Consider the following 21,611-nt stretch of genomic DNA (forward strand, 5'->3'; position numbering starts at 1 on the left):
AAAAACCTGAAAATCAGCGATTTGACCAATCAGCGGGTTTCTAAGCGCGCTGTAGAAACCTGCGTCTAGGAGAACCCGGCTTAAGGTCGCTTTCAGTGGACGACGTGAAACGCCCTTTGTCGCCGGACTCGATGTCGGCTATTACCGGTCGCGTAGCTTGCCGCATGTTGTCGCTTAAGACGACCTGCCTTAATCCCCTCATTAAACAACTCTATTGTAGTCCCGGCGCAGAACAGATGCCTTTTCTTTCAGAGCCCACCTTGGCATAATATCCAGGAAAAATATCTGTTTTTCCTTAACTCTATTTTAATTTCTCTAAATGGCTAAATGAAAAAAAAAAAAAAAAAGACATGATCTTGTTTTAATAAAAGACACGATACCTTTCAAGAATTTTTTTTACATTTAACGGAGCATGTGGTCATCTCATTTTCTGTGTTTATTACGAATATTGTCATCAAAATCCCGATGTGGTCACAGTGGCATGCATTGTACAGCAGAGGCGCCGACATGAAGAAAACATTTGTAGGGCTGAAAGTTATTGGTCGTCCCGTATATATGATATTTGAGCGAGTACGGATATGAGGGAGGGTGCGTTGCATTGTTTTTTAATTATTGTGGAAGGGCTTAGTCCCTTAAAAAATTTATTTGTGGGCTCTAATGGCCTCAGCCCCTAGATTCCGGCGCCTATGCTGTACAGGGTGTCCCATAAATAGAGGTACAAACTTCAAGGGGTAGAGAACATCAAAATACAAATACAAATACGACGCCACAACAGGCAAATTGCCCAACGAGGTGGCTGACTTAAGAACATCATGGATCCCCGAAAATTTTTTGGAGGCCCTACCTACTACTGCTACACCACACATGCACCCCCCCCCCCCGCGGAACCCCCCAACGAATCGGTACATGCGGGAATGTGCGTGTACGTGTAGTGCAACCTGACGTAAAGTTTGTTTCTGTGTAATGCTTGTTATGTGTAGTGCTGTCATCTGCCCCCAGTTTTTCTAACTATGAGTGAAGTGTTATGGTTGAATGATTTACCGTTGTAGGACTGTTGCTCTCTGTGGCGAGACTTTTTAACGGGGAGATCGGCTCGCATTTGCGCCTTGAAGTTGGGAACCACAGAAAACCAACTTCAGCCGACCACCACTGTGGGGTTCGAACCCGGATCCTCGCATCACGAGTCCGGCACTATAACCACTCGACCACCACAGCGGCAAAGGATTGAGAAGTGCATAGGAACCGTCAGCGTACGCTCTGTTCAGCGCTGGAGAGGAAATATGTGATCTTTTCCTCATTCGAGCGAAAATCATGTATATCCCCTTCCCCCCAGTGCTGTCATGAACAACTACAGTTAGCGGCGGGCGATGACGTTTCCGGTCATGAGTTCCTATGCAATTCTCAATCCGTTTGATGTTCTCTACCTCCCCTTAAAGTTTGTACTTCTATTTATAGGACACCCTGTATATCCGTGACACTCTAGTGGCGGTGAATAGTTTTGCAAATGTTTTCGTATGGGAGAAGTCCGAAATTCACACTAATAAATTAAATACATTAGCACACGCAAATATCGTCATTTTCGCGCGACGATCTTGACAAATTTGGGCGATGGTACAAGATGTTGCAAAGCTGGGCAACGAGTGGACAGGAAAATTGGACTAGGGAGATGACGGGAAAATTTGTATAAGCTACTGGCGGAAAAACGTGAATCCGTCTCTATGCGGCGCCCACTTCAAGATAGGGTTACTAGATTCGAAAACTAAAAAAGGAAGATGCCTGAGCGCACACACCCTTAATAGCGTCGCGTTTCTCAATTTCTACAACAGATGGCGCCAGTTTTTTTCCAAAAAAAAGATACCCACCACCACGATAATTTTTTCCAATTAAAAAGAACCGCTATATTGGTTACGGAAATTTGATAAATCCGTTTATTATGCATAATCACCGGCTATCATGCATAGTTACCATTTTTGTAAGTTTAATAAAAAAAAAAATTTCACATTTACCGGTGGTTACGTGTAATGCCTATCTCGTATTGGGATTCGATCAGTGATCTGCTTATGTTTAGGCTGATCATATTTGCTCAAGAAAAATAAAGGTAATCGGCTTTGAAATACGGGACATTGCCAATTATCGCCAAAAATGATGCCAAAAGTAAGCAAAATTGCTAACTCGAGCTGAAATCACAGAAAAGTTCCCAATCGCGGGTAATGAAGCGTTACTGGAAATTGCAGTGAATTAGAAAAATCATGGCATATATATATGAGATGAATATTCTTATTCGTAATTGTGATTATCGTAACGTAATTTCTGAGCTCAGAAGATAATTTTAATAGGTGGTTTATAGAATAAAATGAAAAAAAAAGTCGAGTTGGCTTCGTTGAAAGTACGTGAAAATCGGACATTTTGGCAAAAAAGTCGGGACAGCCAGAAAAACAGAATAAACCGGGACTATCCCGGGAAATACGGGACGTATGATCACCATACTTACGTTTAAAAATGTTGATGAATGTGAAGAAAGCTAGCATTATAATGCTGATAATAATTTATACATTTTTTTTATTCTCATAACACTTATTTGTATTTATCATATTTTAACCTGCATAAGGAACACTTTGGCAAAAATTGGGCCTCTCAAAATAGGAGGAGGTTCCTTATACATAGATAGTATTATATAGATATATGTTTTAAACTTCTTTCCAAATTTTAAGCCCAAAAAATCAGGGTTTCTTTATACATGTTAAAATACAGTAATTTAATTTTTATGGAAAAATATGTGTGGTGCACCCACCATGTACAGGAGATAATAAGTGGTTGAATTTAAGTGATATTTTCTCTTGATTTCTTCCATATTTATCATACTTTATACTTACCACTTTAATTGAGAATTATGCATAATTAGTAAGTAAAAGTGACAAATGTAGAAAAATGTATCAAACTTACTGAAGCGATTCATGTTTATGCATAATTGAGCTTATTTAATGTTGCCATTCATTGGTTAATTTTTCTTTCCTTCATGAATTTCAGACCAGGTGGAAAGGGTGATGGCGTTCAAATAGCTATACATTAGTCCTGGACTTGAAACATTTCAACATATATGCCCTTCACAGACATTATGAGTTGCAGCAAAAAAAAAATATAAAAAAATAGCAATCCATCTTCCCTCACTTTTAATGATTTGTGCCCACCTACACACACACACACAGGCCAGTTTTATTACTTCACCGGGAGTGGGGGGGGGGGGTTTCTTTCTATAACCTCAGAAGTTTTTCCCATCTTTTGGGAGTGCTGTAATTTTTGCCAGAGGAAACAGCATTGAGTGTTGTTTGCATCCTATTTTCTTTATTTCTGAATGGAATAGGTAACCCCCTCCCTCCACACTTCAGTACACTGCATCTGCTGTTGGTGAGCAAACAATGGTATTCTTGAAATGGATATTGCAATTTTCTTCTTCCAGACCTGTTTTTCTGACTGTCTTTTTCATGTTATCTTGGGGCAAGCTGGGCCATAGTTAGAAGAGCATTTGCCCTGCTTGGAGGCAACTTGGATTCATCTGGGAATTTTGAGAGCGTGTTGGTCAAAGCATGTAATAATATGTGGGAAAAAACACACACGTGCAAATTTTTCATGCCATTGAAGAGATATATATTACAGAGTGAAAAAAAGAATAATTCTGGAAACCGGAAAAAGAAGACAAAAGGACAAATTTTCTAAAATGTAGGAGGATGTATGGTGATCCTAAACTAAAACAGAACCGCTAAAAAAAAAAAAAACAGAAAACATTCTAGGATTTTCAACGGCTATTGGTTTGGTTAATGAAAAAAACATGAAAACATTCTTATCAATGAAGAGATGTATGTTTCAAAGTGGAAAAAAAAAAAATTCTTGAGGAAAAAAAGAAAATAATTCCAGAAACCTGAAAAGAAAGACAAAAGGGCAAATTTTCCAAAACATAGGACGACCTTGAAATGACATCAAAAAGGAGGACATCTGGCAAACCTACTTCAAGAATCACTATTTTAGGGTCTCATATATAGGGGTATCATTATATTGGTAACCAGTACTTTTGCTGTCGATCGCCATTGCATCAGATCATTACGAAACATTGTATTTGGTGAGAAAAATATTAAATTCAGCAACAAGAGAGAGAGTCAGCATCAATCGATGGTCAAATGACAAGCATATCTGATGACCATATGCCATGTTTTTGGCTCCAATGATGATTTTTTATTGCCGTGATTTAGGCTTCAGTGCAGTAATGATGAAAAATTTAACCATCTGTTGGGAGATAACTGGTGATAGCTGACATGATTTCCTGTTTTTATCTTGACTATAAATTGTTGTCTAAAATATTTTGGCCTACTACTGGGATTTCAGTCAAACTTTGCCAATCTCTTTTTCAAAATTTTGTCACATTTTACAAAAAATTTTTTGAGGCAGATCTAGATAATTAACCAAATTATTTGTTACTGTTTCATTTGAGATAGTAAAAAAAATTAATATTGTGTGTTTCATTTTCGTTTATGAAAAATTTCTACTTTGTTTTCAAAATTCCTTGGTACAGGATTCCTCACTTTATGTGGTTTCACCTAGTGAGATTTCGCTATAACATGATTTTAAAACTTTAACCCTGCATGGGTGAGAAAATGTTACATGAGTGCACTTGTTTGGTCTCACAGACCCATGTTTAAGAACATTTTTTTATAAAATATTTATACAGCTTTTTTTAATTAATAACAAGTTGATTGATTATAATGATCATATCATTTTATTTACATTAAAAATATAAAATGAATGTAATTAATCATTGCTAGCAAAAAAAAAAAAAATAGTTCCTACCACCTGTTGGTAAATGAGAGAAATACATAAGCATGGGTCTCACAGACCAGACCTATAACTAAGCTGGGACAACTGGGCCCTGAGCTGAATGGAGGGACCCTCTTTTTTTCTGATCATAGCCCTTTCAAGAGTACTCCTAGGTAAAGTCTGCCCTGGGGGACCAGAGAGGGCACACTAAGGCCCTGTCACAGACTCAACTCATTTATTGCAGCTCTGCATAATTCAATCGAAATCTGATCTAACCAGTGTACTTGAGGGGCAATTTTAGAAATTTTAACCTGTAAAATTTGGTCTGTAGTTTGATTTCGATCCGGAAAATATGTTTATGAATGCAGGTATGCAATAGTTAAAAAGACAAAATCCATTCAAATTGTTGATGTCGATGTCACAAATGTGGAAGAAACATTGAAATCCATTTGATCAGATCTCACTAATAAATATGTTTTGGTTACTGCGGGATCCATTGGACTGTTTCAGAAAAGAACACAACATAAATAAGAGATAATAAGATAAAAATAAGATAACAAATAAACAACAGTTGGATTGGTCAAATTGTTCCATTGATGAATTTTATATAACCCACAAAGCAATTTACAAAATATTTCATTTGAAATGCTGTTTAAGATAAGATTGGAAGTTAGCCCCTTACCTGTGACATTTATTTCAAAAAAATTACCCACAATTGGAATTTTTACCTGCTTATTTTTGTTTATTATATCAATAAAAAAGTTAGAGAATGGTTATTTTGTAAAAAGAGAATTGAAAGTAAAAAGTATTTATTATTTATTAAAGTAATTACTATTTATTAATTAATGTAATAATAACTATTCATTAATTAATGAAATAATCACTATTTATTAATTAATAAGATAAGTGCTATTTATTATTTAATATATCTAATCCTTATCAAATTTAATAATTGCGACATAATCACATTTTGGCATAAATGTGGAAAATTAATGGACCACTAATTTGTGGTTGAATTAATGCATGGAAAAGAAACACTAATTTTTCTTCTACTCAAATCCAGTTCGAGCATCATAAGTATTGCATGTTTGAATTACCAAACTGGGTTCAGATGACACAGACCAGAATCCTAGATTAGAATGAAGGATAAATTGGAACAGCAGTTGCAAGCATGACCATGCCATCCTAAATCAGTTGCAAGCATGACCACGCCATCCTAAATCAGTTGCAAGCATGACCACGCCATCCTAAATCAGTTGCAGAACTTACCACAGCTCTTTTGCAGGAATGTTAATTTTGTAGTTCAGCAACAATTACAGAAGCAACATAGTGAAAATAGTGGAAATGATGGATAGGCTTCATGATAGGGGGGATCTGTGATTGAATAATAAGTTGGGTTTCCATGCCTTCTTATATATTTATGGATAATTTTGATCATATTATATTGTATTTCTTTGACATAATAAAAATTTTGATGTTTATTGGAATTTTCTCTCATTAACAGGATGCTAGAACGAATAATGTAGAAGTATATTCTAGATCTCATTCTGGTAATGTGAATTGTGCAAATTCAGGTGAGTTATGAACCATTTTATAAAATTGAATTTGTTTTATTTGAGTTTCTAAGAAATGTGCATATAAGATACAATTCTAAGTATTAAGGATATTTTCTTTCTCAACTATTGTTAAACCAGAAAAAAAATCCCTTTCCTTTTAGTTCATTTCATCTGGAGTGAATTACAGAAAATTTTTTCAATTACAGTGAAATCTTGATACAACAATATTCTGAAAACTAAGAAAAAATATTGTAGAGGGACTATATTATTGTATCGAGAGGCATGACCATCACACATCACTTAATTTATGCTATTGTTTGGCATCTATGGCATATTGCTATTTTTGGTATTTATGGCACATTATTATTGTTAGTATCTATGGCGTATTACTCTCAATGGCATGGTTCAACATTGTTGATACCATCAGAAAATGTTCTTATGAATACTTAAATATTATGTAAAAAATAATAAATCACTTAATTGATAATACAGTCAACACTCGATTTCATAAACCAGTACGGACTTGAACAATTAGTTCATGAAATCGAAAGTTTGTGAGTAGGAGAGATGGTAAAAGAAATGGCATATTGTTAGGGACCTGAGAAATATTTTTCAGAAATGCATTGGTTCATAAATTGGAGATTTGTAAAATCAAGCTGCGGTTGTATAATGCTCATTATAAGGACCATTTACAGGCATATTCATTTCTTTCAAACCACTGTTGTCACATGTCTTCATGCATTGCAGTTTTGACAATTTTCTAGAAAAAACTGATTTGATTGGAATTAGTTATTATTTTTCAATTTCGTATCTTATTCACAGAGAAGTAGAAATCTTAGATTTTGTGGTGATCTTGAGTTTTTAACAGCTTCAAAAAATTGGTATCATCATCAATATTATTTATTTCTTTAAGTTTTTTCTTTAAAATTTTTTATATGGGTGAATTTCAGCTGCAGCGGTGAAAGTGTTGTATCATTTCTTTTAGGTGCTATATTGAAACCCTATGGAGAAAAAGACAATTTCATACACACACACCCTTTCTTTTCCTCTGTTATTGAAATGTGTCAAAGAATTTTACACTCTGCAACTTTCTGCTGATGAAGAACAAGTTTTAAATTCCAGTCAGATGAGGTTAGACAGATATATGTCTCCCACTTGCGATGTGTTAAGGATCAGTTGCTTTCTTTTTAGTACCACTTTAACTTACCCTTGACAGAGAGTCAACATGAACACAAAATGTATCAAGATATGAAACACTGCTCACCAGAAAAACAAATTAATTTGTAATAACTTAAATTATACTTGTAATTTGCTATGTTCAACATAGAAACCTAACTAGTACATGAGTTGTGTTCAAGCTGCTGAAGAATTTAACTGCTGAAAAATTTTTCAATGCAAAATCAAGTTACTTTTGAAGGTTCACATTCTGTTAGTTGTTACTGTAATATCACAGATAATTGATATGAAACCTAATGATTCACTAGATATTTTCTGGGTTTATTTTATATCTAAGTCATTAAATTGAAGTTGTTTCAGTCTGTATATGAATTTATTGCATTCTACTTTTTTCTCACTCAAAAAGTAGCAACTTTAGTAAATTTGTTAACTCTTTTGCTGGATGAAATACTAATGTTACTATAATCTCTTGGGGGAACAAAAAATAGTGAGGTGTTTAATGAATTGAAGGAGATTTTAAGTAAAATAGTAGAAATGTTCTTGTATTGGTTTCAAAAATATTTTTAGAAGGATTTATTATTTGTAGATCATTATAGGAAGTAGAATCTTTCTTTTACTTGCTGATTATTGATCGAAATAGGATAATTAATGATTGTAGTCAACCTGTGATAGTTAACCGTATCTCTGAGTATAAATTTATTGTATATGTGACTCTTATCTCTTTCACCAGTGGAATCTATGATAAGCCTAGTATGAATACCCTTACATTGTATTTATAACGTGTATTAAAAGATGGACATTGATGAGAAAATTGGATGATAAACCCACGAAAGAGCTTGAAACAAAATGGCCCACAAAATGGTGTTTCTTCTTCAAACTGCACAGTGAATTGCTCAAATAAGATATTGCTGCCTACTGATTTCATTTCTATCTGAAAGAATAATAAGTCATGAATTGTGAGTGTCGGTTATCACTAATCACAGAATAATTGGCTTGTATGGTATGAAAAAAATTTTTTTTTTCATCTATGCACTGCAGTATAGGACAGGTAGCAAATGGGTTTGAAAATGTACCAGATCAGTTGTGAGTTATAATTTCCATTATTCAAAAACTACATGATATATCTAACTTAGTTTCTTTATTAATCTAATAAATTTTACGTGTCTTATTAACTGCTAAATTGATAAACAACCATGGAACATTAAGTTAAATAGTAGAAATTGCTTAATTAAATTTATTTTAATGCTAGTTGATGAATTAGTTCCTTGAAAAATCAAATGCTGCATTTCTTCTAACATTTTTTCTTCAGTTGATGAATTTATAATTTTTTATGAGTATGGAATTTGCAGTTGGGGTTCACCATGAACCAACCACAAACAAATGTAGATCCAATTCATCATAGTTTATTAATTGTTTAATTTAATTTATTTTCAGACATGAATTCTTTGTCAAATGTGGTGACATCATTAGCTGCAATAAAACATAATAGCTCAGACCAGAGTCAGTATGGAGTTTCACTAGTCAATGCCAATGGCACATCTAATTGTAGACAGACATCAAAAGATAGCAATGCTATATCTGAAGCTTTTGATACAATGGCCAAAGTAGTAAGTGGAATGAAACATTCTATTCTTGTTATGCACACAAAATTATGAAATTGTATTGTGAAATAGTTGGGACCTCATCTTTGCTATCCTTGGGCACCAACAGTCACTTAAATTAGCTCACAAAGAAGAAAGTGTCAGATTAAACTAAAATTTCACTGATGTAATTATACACGTGAATGATACACGAAAAATTTGCAAGTTTTTGACGTATGACAGTTTTCGAAGTTTGTAACCATGCTTTAAACTGTTGCATCAAAAACATCAATACTATATTTTGATATGAAAACTTCGATCAAAAATACCATTATTGGCATGTAATGTTTAACCCCTTTATGTTCAGGCTTTTGCAAAAAAATTTGATTGATGTGCAGTTGAATTTCATAGCAGGGATAAATCTCAAAAATGGTATTATTGTTAACATATAGGAACTGAAGAAAAAAAGATGAGAGGAGAGCATGTTTCCCATTAAAAATCACCATTGTAAGCTATATACGGGGTGATTATAAAAAAACTATCCCGACATATGGGCCCCTAACTATCATACCATTCACAGAAACTGAATGAAATTTTGGCATAAGGTATTTTGAGGTATGCGCTCAAGAATGACATGGAAAACAACAGTGTCACTCTAACAGTTACGGTTACAGTGAGAAAATTTCGAAAATATCAAATGGCAACACCAAGTTTTTTGTATTGGAATGCGACCTCCATACTGAAAAACACTAAATAGTGTTGGAATGGCACCTGTAGCACGAAAATCCCCGGAGCTAGGCAAGGAAAAAGTAAAAAGGACTTTGCCATGCACCAGAGCATTAATGTTCATTTCATTCGTCACACCGTTTCTTCGGCTGAGATCCCAGCCTGATTAGTCCTCCACAAGGTCATGTGGAAAATTTGTGAAGCACAATAAAATGCTTTATTTTATGCTGCTTCTCTGTCCTTATTAGTTGTCCTCACTTTTAGCCTATCTACCGCCGGTGATTTTCATGCTACAGTTGCCGTTCGAATGCTATTTAGGGTTTTTCACAATGGAGATCACATTCCAATACAAAAAACTTGGTGTTGCCATTTGATATCATTTCATTCAGTTTCTGTGAATGGTATGATAGTTAGGGGCCCATATGTCGGTATAGTTTTTTTATAATCACCCTGTATATATGCTGCTGAACTAGGGTATCTCAAATTAGAGAGTTTTATAATTTCCTAATATAATTGTGTGGTTATTGTTATTTAAATTGGTTATTGGTATTGCTTTGCTCATACTAATAGATAAAAATTTGCATTGTAGGCTGCTGGTAGCTGTTCTGACCAGTTGGCCCTTCAAATGAAAACAGAAAATGAATCTTTATTTGAATTTGAAGGTAAGTCAATATAATATTAAATCACAGTAAAATCTCTATATGAAAGCCACCTTCTGTTTCTTAGAAAACCGGTCCTTTGGAAATGGGACTTCTTTATAAACAAATACGAAGGCCACAGCAGACAAATTGCCCAACGAGGTGGCTGAAAAAATATTCCCATAAAAAATATGGATGTAGAACTAGTTGGTGAACTAATGTGTAGGAAATGTTCCAAGCAAGAAAAAATAAATTTCATTTGGAAGAAGGAAATTTCATCTCAAGAAACTAAATTCACCTTTCATTTAGTTTCTTGAATGGGATACAATAAAACTGTAAACAGTCTAAGAAATTTAGACCTTATTTGGTATAAATACATTTTGATCCTAAAAACATAAAACTAATCATTTAAACAATATACCAAAGATCTGTCAATAACCTGTTTAGCTCAACCACAAAGCTGTGCTGAAAGTGATCTCACAAGGAAAGGGTCTCAAGGTGTCATTCTCAAAAAATTATGAAAACAATTAATTACATTCATCTCACCCAGAAACACATAAAAACAAAAAATTAGCGGCAGAATGCGATTATTAAAGTCACAAAAAATTAATAAAAATTACAACAGTTGGCTACTCATCCCCTCTTGTGCTTCTTGGCGATATCTATAAAATAAATTATTTTGAAACTTTCACACTCTAGCTTCTTTTTCTCTTCCTTTGTCTTTACTGTACCTGATTGTATGTTGTTTAAGTGACTTAACTCAGGACTCCAGAGTTGCAAGATTTTAAATTTATTCTTGGCCTCTATTGGCATCCAGAATATTAATATTTAAAAAATTTTTATGGGTGACCCATAATAATTCCGCCAAATTTTTTAAAATTTTTATACATATTTAAATGAATAGACCAGTGGCAGTTTTTCAAAACTTTTTGAAGATGTCACGTTTGGATCCTTTCCTTGTCAGCAATAGAATACAGTCCATCTCAAAAGTTTAGATGATGCACTTTTTTAAAATAACAAGAAAAACATGGCAAGTAAAATTACCACCTTTCAATGAATAATACCTGAAGCATTTCTACATGTATAAAGGAAAAAAGTTCTATGAAAGAACAATCATAATATCAAAAACACAAAAAATGACTGTCTCAAAAGTTTAGAAAAACTTACGATTATATGCAAATTTCGAATATTGTATCTATATGGCGTATGAGGGACAACATCTCATATAAAAGTGGATAGCTGTCATAATGATTTTCGTTTAAAGAAAAATTGCCAGTCATGGCATATTGTGTATGATTAAATCATTAGAGTACTTCATATGACAGCAAAAAGAAAAGCTGTAAAAGGCATTGCAATTGCTTTAAGCAGTTCAAAATGCAGTTTTTATTGTGTATTGACTGAACATGTGTCCCTATAGCTGAAATCTTGTGGTAAGCAGTGTGACATAATTTGACGCAAAAGCAAAACCATTAGAAGATTGATTATAATGGAAAAAATGACCTTGCATGAAATTATAAAAGATCCTGGAATGAAAATTTCACTGGATACAGTTCATAGACATGTCAGAGAAGCTTGATATTTGATTCGTGAATGAATGGTCAGAAAACTGCCCCCTCTAATAAGGAAGCTTGAAAGGAAGGAGATATGAAAGACTAACAGATATGAAATCATATTTGTTATGGAGACAAATAACTTAGTGTAATATTTAGTAGTGCAAAAAATATAACTTACATGTCTCAGACGGATAGACTTCCTACTGGCTCAAAGAAAGGAAAGAACCAAAAACTTTTTTCACCAGACAGCAAGGTGGATAATGGTATGGGCAGCTTTTAATGGTTAGGCTTCCTTAACTTTTGAAATTGGTCATCAACACTCTGATGCCAGGGAGACCAATTGGAGAAGATTTAGGTGGACCAAACTGGACATTTCAACATTTAATGTGTCAATTCAAAGATCTGCTGCCACAAAAAACTCTTTTATCATGAAAATGTATCAATTTTAGACTGGGCAGTGATGAGTCTTGACTTGAATCTTTTTAGAAATGTATGGGATATACATACAATAAATATATATGAAAGTGAAATACGGTATTTGACTGTTGTTGACTTAAAGATTTCTATTGTGGAGTCATGGTTCAGTTTTTAGGTTGAAAACCTGCAGAATTCAATAAGATCCAGAGGACCATGTGTTTGAGGCTATTAGAAAGAATGAAAAGTCTATTAGCCATTTGAAAGCCTGTAATTTTTGTAAATTTGAATTTTTTCTAAACGTTTGAGACAGTCATTTTTTGCATTTCAATATAATAAATATTCTAAATGTTCTTGTGTACAACTTTTTTTATGCACATGTAGAAATACTTTAGGTATTATCCATTCAAATATGCGAATTTTAGTCACCATATTTTTATTGTTATTTTAAGAAAACTGCATTATCTAAACTTTTGAGACGGACTGTAAGTCTGGTTTGCAGAGCTCCGGCATTCGTTCATGTCGATATCTTGAATTATAGCTGTAGACTCAGCATTACTCCAAAAGTATGCCAATGAATGAAAAAAAATCTCTCTTCATTTCTCTCTCTCCCCCCCCCCCCCCAATCATAGATTCCGTAAGTTGAATAAACAGGAGTATTATATAGTCTAATATTAAATTTTATTCGTCGATGAAATGAAAAGTTTTTGATTTTAATTTTTTTGTGTAAATTATTTCTCTATAACGAAGTCTTTATGTAAAGAACTTTTTGATGGAACAAAATGATTTCATTAGATGGATATATAGTCGACTTATGTACTTTTATTTCTTTCTCTCTCTCTGTAGGGCCATTGCTTCTTGACTGTCATGTTGCCTTTCATCTCACTGCACCCAGTCCAGTGACATCATACCTAAATGTCCATTACATTTGTGAGAGTGGATCCAGGTTACTATTTCTCTCTGTTCATTGGGCAAGATCTATTCCTGCTTTTCAGTTACTTTCGTAAGTAACATTTAAAAATTTTATTCTATTTTATTTGTTTTTTTAAATTTTATTCTAAAACATTCAAACACATTACCCAGAATTCAAATTTTCTGCCACTAAATCTGAATTTTATTATTATCATAATTTTTTCAGTTCTGAAGCACAAGCTGCATTAGTAAAAAGTTGCTGGAGTGAGTTGTTTACTCTAGGTTTGGCACAGTGTTCTCAAGTGATGTCTATAAAGAGTATATTGACTGCCATTGTTAGTCATTTACAGTCAAGTGTTCAACAAGGTGACTAAAATTATTGATTTTTTGGTGGTTCATCCTATGGAAGTTTTATGGCCAAGGCAATGACAATTTTTTTTTACAAATGCTAATGTAAAGATCACATATCTTGGTCATGTTACTTCCCATCATTTGCTTTTTATAATTGTTGTTATTCTGAACCAGTGTTTCCCAAAGTGGGCAATGGAATATTCCAGGGGGCAACAGAAGCTATGGTTATAGCATTGGGTTCTATGGGCTTGTTTGAGTTGGAGGGGGTGATGAGAGAAAAAATTTCTGAAGAAGTGGGAGATGAAACAAAAAAGTTTGGAAAACTGTGTTCTAAACCATAGTTGTTTCCCCAAACATGTTATTCCATTGCCCCCTCTTCAAAATCTATTTATTTTTGCTCCCCAACCCAAGCCAACCCATAGGATCCTATACTGAACCTATAGCTGCTATCGCCCCTGTGAACCATTCCTCCCCCCCCCCCAAGGGACGATATTTCTCACTTTGGGAAACACTGTTCTAAACTATCATAGTTGTGAATGTCTAGATCAATCCATATTTAAATAAAATCTTTTTTTCTGAGCACAGCCCTTTGCTATACAGAGGGACCCCCCCCCCATTGTACCAGGGTTGGTGTGAACATAGGATACCTCGAGCCAAAATATGATTTCTCATAAGTTTGTATGGAAAATCATTTAATTCCTTCTGGATACTGCCCAAAATTTGAAGATAACTTTTTAAAATACCAAGGAGCACTATAAAAGAGACAAACTGACTGAATCCTAAAATGACAGCTTCAAAATTCAGTAAATGAGAATTTATGAGAAGAGGGATACTGTGAAGATCTTTTTATTTTTCACTATGCACACAACCAACACAACCCAGTTGAGTCCACAGGTATACCCATCCATTTGTGATTTAGTCAGCTCATTTCTGTGTCTGATACATGCAGATGGAAAAGATAAGCTCCTGGAATGTCCAGACTGTTCAGTTTGATGCTTAAAGAGTCTTGCACTGGAAGAACACATGCTCTGAAAACATAAACTCTTTTTTTTAATGCATTTCCTATCAGTTGAATCCTTCATGAAATGATTCAAAAACTTTCAGAAAGAGAAGTAGAGGTACATTTAAAAAAGATTCTGAGGTGGACATGAGTTGATCAGGCTCAATGACAGTACTTCTGATGATGACTGGTGTTAAAATTCAGCTCATAACATGGTTGTGTTATTTTAGCACATGCATCCATATCAACGAAAATGTTCATCAGCCAAAACCATATTCATTAGCCAAGGCAGAAAAAATCAGGAAAAAATCTTCGTTAGCTGAAAAATTTGTAAGCAGAGGCATTTGTTAGCCAAGGCATCACTGTACAAATATTCAATCACTACACTTCACTCATAATTAGAAACACTAATACTCACTCATAATTAAAAAATGATCACCAGCGCATCACACACAAAACTAGATACACACTCAGACTGTTAGGTACACACATACACTTCTGGCTCAACTCACTCTGTAGTAAATTGCCCATGTGATAGACCGGAGTTATGCTCAGTTTTAAAGAAAGTATAACAGAGTATATGAAAGCAAACTTCAGATAATAAGAGTGAACATAAGTGTTCATGTTAAAGCTCATTCTGTGGTTTATCAAAACTTGGTATACAGGGTACATTCTATTTACATCTTAAAATAAACTTTGTAGGTTTTGAATAACAAAAGTTAAAAAGGCTTTTAAATCTGTATATTTTCTACAAAATACAAATGTTTCTAGATAGCTAGTCATGCGCGGAGATACGAGGGGGGCACTGCCCCCCCCACAGTGTCAAAGGTGGAGTCGACTGATCTAATGTATATATGTATATATGAACTGAAATCATAATTGTGCCTCCCAGCAATAATGACCGTGCCCCCCCCCCCCAGACTTCCAAGTCTATCTCCACCTATGTAGCCAATGCTAACTATGGATTAACAGCAGGGGTCTGTCCAGACTTAGGGTCCTGTGTTTGTGAAAATTTTCCTTATTTTTGTGAAAAGTGTCATTAATTTTGTAAAAAAATAAGTAATTTTGTGGAAAGTAAAATGATCTAGTTAATTAATCACAAAAAAAAAAAATCAATGGCTAAATTTATGATTTCATTAATTTGTATTTTGTGAAGGGTCTGTTTTACACATCTGGAATTTTGTGAAAGGTCTGGAAAACAGACCCAAATTTTGGCTGGACAGACCCCTGGACAGAGAGAGAAATCAATTTGTTGTTTCCGTACAGCTATTTCATCTGGAAAATATATTGTAAAATCATGATTTTTTTAAAGTGTTCAAATATGAAATTTCTTCTATGCAATATGGGAATTTTGAATATACTTAAATTTGGTTTTTGAAAGATTTCTGATAGAAATTTTTATTACACAGTCCCGAACATATCTAACATGTATTGCATAATGTTTCTTTGATTTTAATTTGCCAGATCGCCTCTCAGCATCTAGAGTAAAACAAGTGACTGATCATATTTGCAAGCTTCAAGAATTTGTAAATTCTATGTTACGATTGCAAGTAGATGAGCATGAATATGCATATTTGAAAGCTATAGTCCTTTTTAGTCCAGGTATGCGTTGAGTTTCATTATGAAATAGTACATATCATGTTCACATTATCATTATTCATTACAAAATATTTTCTTAGGCTTTCATGGCCTGGCCAGCATTCAACAAAATGTGCGCGATTTCCAGGCTGTCGGGCTATGGTTTAGAGCTGGTTTGGTTAGCCAATACAACTCTTTTGCACCCGATCAAACCTCAAAATGTATATAAGCAACAAATCAGTTGAAATTCATATAATTCAATGCTAAATTACTTGGTCAATTTTGCTCACAAAATTACAGATTTTTGCAAGATGAATTTTTTTACTACAAATAGTGAGGGATTGTGTAATAATTTAAATTTTGTAACTTTTCAAGATATAATTTTTTTTACTTAAATTGTTTCTAGGATGGTGAGTGACATTAGTGCAATTATAAATTTTCTCTAAAACTAATGGTTAAGTAATTGCTTATTGGACTACAATGGGTGGATATACCTTGTTATAATACAGGGTGTTTCAAAATGAATCACCCAATTTGAAATGCGTATATTACAAAGAATATTGACATAGACACTTAAGATTAATTTTATATTGCATGGTTAATCATAAAGTTTTTTGCAAACCAAATTAAAGGTGCTCAATATGTTCACCTTGGGATGCACAGCATATGTCTATATGATAGTCAAATTTGTCCCAAACTTTTGCGAGCATGTTTGCATCCACTGCTTCCACGGCTGCTGTTATCCATATCTTCAGTTTGGCTAATGCAGCTGGAAGGGGAGGCACATAAATGTAGTCTTTTATAAACCTCCACAAGAAGAAAGCACACACTGTGAGGTCTGGCGATCTTGGAGGACAGTGATGTTTAACTGAATTGTCAGGTCTTGTATGGTCGATCCATCGTTTAAGAATGTGATTGTTCAAAAATTCCTGAATGTTTAAGCTCCATTGTGGTAATGCCCATCCTGCTGGAAAATTAAGTCATCCGAATTGGTTTCTAACTGTGGGAAAAGCCAGTTTTCAAGCATATCGAGGTATGTGATTCCCGTAACAGTGGTCTCCATGGAAAAAAATGGGTCATGCAACTTTCTCCGAAAAATTGCAAAAAAAACATTAACTTCGGGCAAGGCTCTCTCATGCTGTACAATTTCATGTGGCTGTTCAATACCCAATATTCTAACAATGTGGTGGTTGACCTTGCCACTTAGATGAAAAGTAGCCTTGCCACTAAACACTAAGCATGTTTAAAAATTGTCATCTTGTGACACATTCTGAAGGATGAATTCACAAAACTCCACATGTCGTTCTTTGTCACCTGCATTAAGAGCTTGCAGAAATTTAATCCTGTATGGTTTCAAAAACAAATGTAGTCACAAAACACAGCAGACAGATGTTGCAGGAAAGTTAAGTTCTGTATCGGCACAGCGAGTAAATTACTGTGGACTATGTGCGAAACTCTGTCGGATACGCTGTCTGACATGTAGGGATGGCCAGGGGATTTCCCTTTACACAGACAACCCATGTCTCGGTATTGTTTATACGAATGCCTAATGCTCTGAGCAGTAAGAAGTTCAACACCAGAGTATTGTTGACAAAAAGCAGGATGAACGGTTGTTATGAACTCACACTTCATGAAGCTTAGAACACAAAGCTATTTCTGTTGTGCAGTCGCCATCAGTCAGCAACTGTGTGAAACTCAAGATTTTCCTTTCCCTATGTATATATTATTTGATAAAAACGTGTTATAAGCTGAATAGCTATGATTTTTTAAAATTACATTATTCTTTTTGAAATACCCTGTGGTATACGTAGATAAAAAGTTCTTTAAAAATTTCTCTATTTCTGATTAAAGAAGAATGTTTAAAAACAGTCACATCTCAGTATTTGAGTGTTTCAGAACTTGCCAAAATCAGAACTTGTTGGATTTTAACTAGATTTGAGCATTTGCCAAGTAAAAAAACCTGAAAGAAGTTTTGACCATCTGTGTTAGTGTGGATCTTATCATCATTATCACAAGAAAATATTTTGTTTCTAAGGGCTTTGTTAGCTCCAAGAGTCTTTATGCATACTTTGAAATATTTCTATTTCCACACTTGTCATGAGTTGCTAATGAGTACCGGGTACTATAGTAAACAAAGTGCAATCCTTCAATGGTTTTGATGTGAATACGTCTTTTAAATCATCTGACGACACTAGGAGTAATCGCAAAAGTTGTGCGATGAAATTCTTGTGTAACCAACCTACTTTGTTTCTATGGTCATGTGACTAAGGCTTTGGGTAAAGGCAAAAATGTAGATGTTGTTTATCTTAATTTGCAGAAAGCATTCAATCGGGTCTAATATGGTAAACTCTTGAAGCATTTTAACATGAGATTGGCTTTGGGTTGATTTGCCCAATCATGATTAACTTTGAGATTGGGCAATTTGCTGAATTATATAGAATCATGGTTTAAAGATAGGTTATGACGGGTTATAGTGAAATGCGAATTCTCTGATTAGACAGGCGTCACAAGTGGAGTTCCTCAAGGAAGTGTCCTTGGCCCAGTACTTTTTCACTTTTATCTATAAACTCTATCAGGGTATCTACGAGATTGCAAATTTGCAGGTGATGTGAAGCTAAGGAGGGATGTTTTGATAAATGCAGGTGTCAGGGAGATATGATCAAAGTGTTAAAAATTTTCAATGGGATGGATAGGATGGACCATGAATTATTAGTACACCATCAATCGACTGCTTTTACCAGGGGACACCAGTATCGATTTTGGTAAGGGACAATTCTAGGTTGTGGGGTGTCACAGGCAATTTTTCTCTAACAGGGTTGTTAATAAATGGATTAGCTTACTCCGAGGGTAGTAAATTCTAACACAATTGACATGTTTAAAAAGAAATACGATAAATACGTTGGGGTAGAATGAGAATCTATCCATACTTGGAATAAGACAACCATAAATATATTTTATTGGCATTGTATAATATTTTATCATGTACATAATAGCCTTTAGTTTTGATGATTGCATGTTTAATTGGATTGCTGTATTTTAGAAAGATATGAAATCCATATTTGTTAAGGGCATCTTTTTCTCAGCCACCTTGTTGGACATTTTGGCTGTTGTGTTCTTGTATTTGTATTATTTGATCCTCTGTTGGGCACACTCAATCTGATGGATTAATCACAAATAGTCTTTCAACTGTACTTTTTATAATGTGTTCAACAAGTATGTTGAATAACATACAAATAACCATTGGTTGACCATTCCTCTTTTGAAATGCAGAAATATTCTCAAATTTAGTGTTTCCCCAATCTTCTATTGCTAGTTCTCAACACTTGATTGTAATGAATGTTTTCTTTCTCTAGATCATCCGTCATTACCTGCAGCCAGGCAAGTTGAAAAATTTCAGGAAAAAGCATATCAAGAGTTAAGAATGTATATCGGACAAACTTTTCCTGAAAACAATGACAGGTTTCCAAAACTTCTTCTCAGGTGATATATTTGTTTCAAAAAACTACTTCTTAGTTTGTTCAAATTTAAAACAAATTTTTGAATTTGATATATTTTTTAGTTCAAATTGTTTGATTTCATTACAATCTCTATGAAAACGAGGGACAACAATAAGTTTTTCAAATTTGAAAGAGTGATTTTTTTTTTGGGGGGGGGGGGGCTGCAAAATTATAGAGGAGGTGGGGGAAAGATAATTCAGAATGATAATCTATATTGTAGTCACTTAGTGGTGCCAATAGACTTGTGGTGGCTGTACTTGATTGTATTAAAACTCTGAGTTTAAAAACATGAAATACATAAATTTTTGTAGTTTTCAGTTTAATTTGTTAGAGCATAGTTTCCCAACCTTTTTTGTCCCATCACCCCCCCCCCCCTCAAAGCAATCTGATCCATAGAATCCCCTGTTGTACCTATAGTTTCTAATGTCCCCCTGGAACATTCCATTGCCCCCCAGGGGGTGTTAACACCCACGTTAGGAATCACTGTGTTAGAGTATAGGTAAGCTTATATAATTTGGAGGATACATAATGTAGCTTGCATAAATAATTTTAAATTTCATTTTTAACTAATCTTGTATTCATAAAAGAACATGATTTCTGTTGTTTTTTTAAGTGGATTTCATTTTGCAGATGTATGTGGTTTGTAAGATTTAATTGTTACATGTTAAATTGAAGTATAAAAAAAAATTGAACTGAATTAATTTGCACAAATAGTGCAAATAAGTACAACTTATGGCAAAAAAATTCTGATTGTTATGTGTTTGTCTGCAATAGTTTGTTGTTATGCAATTTTCTTTTTCATTCCGATTATTTACATAACTTTTCCTTCCTCTAAGCTTAGAGAGAGATAATGTTTCTATTCTCTCACTAAATAAGCCATTGAATATATATAAATTGAATAGTTTGCCCGGGGGGGGGGGGGGTAGTAAATACTAACACAATTTACATGTTTAAAAAGAAATACAATAAACATGTTGGGTGAATCAAGATCCATACTTAGAATACGACAACCATAAATATTTTTTATGGGCATTGTATAATATTTTATCAGGTATATATAGTTTTTAGTTTTTATAATTGCATTTTTAATTGAGTTCCTGTATTTTAGAAATATATGACATCCATATTTGCTATGGGCATCTTTTTCTCAGCCACCTCATTGGGCATTTTGCCTGTTGTGGCCTTGTATTTGTATATGATATAATTTCAAACAATGCAGTGGCAAAATGAATGAAAAACTATTTAATGACTTGTGTTTGCAATTGAAAAATATAATATTGCATTGGTTCAATTGACAGAAATGATATCATTTGGTAAAGGTTTGGGTTAAAGTGAAGATGTTGAATAATTGATGTTTAGTGTCACATAAATTAAATATTTTTCATTAAAATGTATAGGGATGAATTGAAACTTAAACCAAATGTTCTATAAATCTGAAAGTCATATAAAAGAGAGACCTTACAGGGTTGTGCTGTATCAAACAGAATTTTGTTTTTTAATTTTCAAAACATGATTTTTCTTTTTGTTCTTATATTTATCATAAAGTTCAAATTGCTTTATTGAGTAATTAATTAATCTCAACTCAGTCATAACAGAAGTATTTCAGAGATGCAGGTTACCAAAAAAACCACATTTATAACTGCTCTAGAACCCCAATTTAATTTAGTTAATTTTTAAATTAATTTTCTATTTAATTCAACATTTTCCTTGATTTAAGTTTATTTTTAAGTTTTTACATATATATATATATATATATATATATATATATATATATATATATTTGTGCAGGATCTCAACTAGATACTTGGTCAGTTGGGGTAAGCA

At 33.9% G+C, this 21,611-nt stretch overlaps 1 protein-coding gene across 2 annotated transcripts in view; it reads left to right on the plus strand.

The window, feature by feature from the left end:
* The window catches only part of LOC149085580 (nuclear receptor subfamily 2 group C member 2-like), a 74,950-nt gene that overhangs the window by 37,204 nt on the left and 16,135 nt on the right, over window positions 1-21,611 (plus strand). For both annotated transcript variants that reach the window (XM_089233707.1, XM_089233708.1), the window contains exons 7-13: window positions 6,311-6,380; window positions 8,973-9,145; window positions 10,434-10,506; window positions 13,296-13,452; window positions 13,588-13,727; window positions 16,177-16,314; window positions 19,644-19,770. In XM_089233707.1, coding sequence (XP_089089833.1) covers window positions 6,311-6,380; window positions 8,973-9,145; window positions 10,434-10,506; window positions 13,296-13,452; window positions 13,588-13,727; window positions 16,177-16,314; window positions 19,644-19,770 — 878 coding nt within the window. The remainder of the gene's footprint in view (window positions 1-6,310; window positions 6,381-8,972; window positions 9,146-10,433; window positions 10,507-13,295; window positions 13,453-13,587; window positions 13,728-16,176; window positions 16,315-19,643; window positions 19,771-21,611) is intronic.

The sequence above is a fragment of the Pholcus phalangioides genome, unplaced genomic scaffold (genome assembly GCF_987345545.1).
Source record: "Pholcus phalangioides strain wild (caught in Gottingen) unplaced genomic scaffold, Ppha-v1.0 ptg000007l_1, whole genome shotgun sequence".
In the NCBI taxonomy this organism is placed as follows: Eukaryota; Metazoa; Arthropoda; class Arachnida; order Araneae; family Pholcidae; genus Pholcus; species Pholcus phalangioides.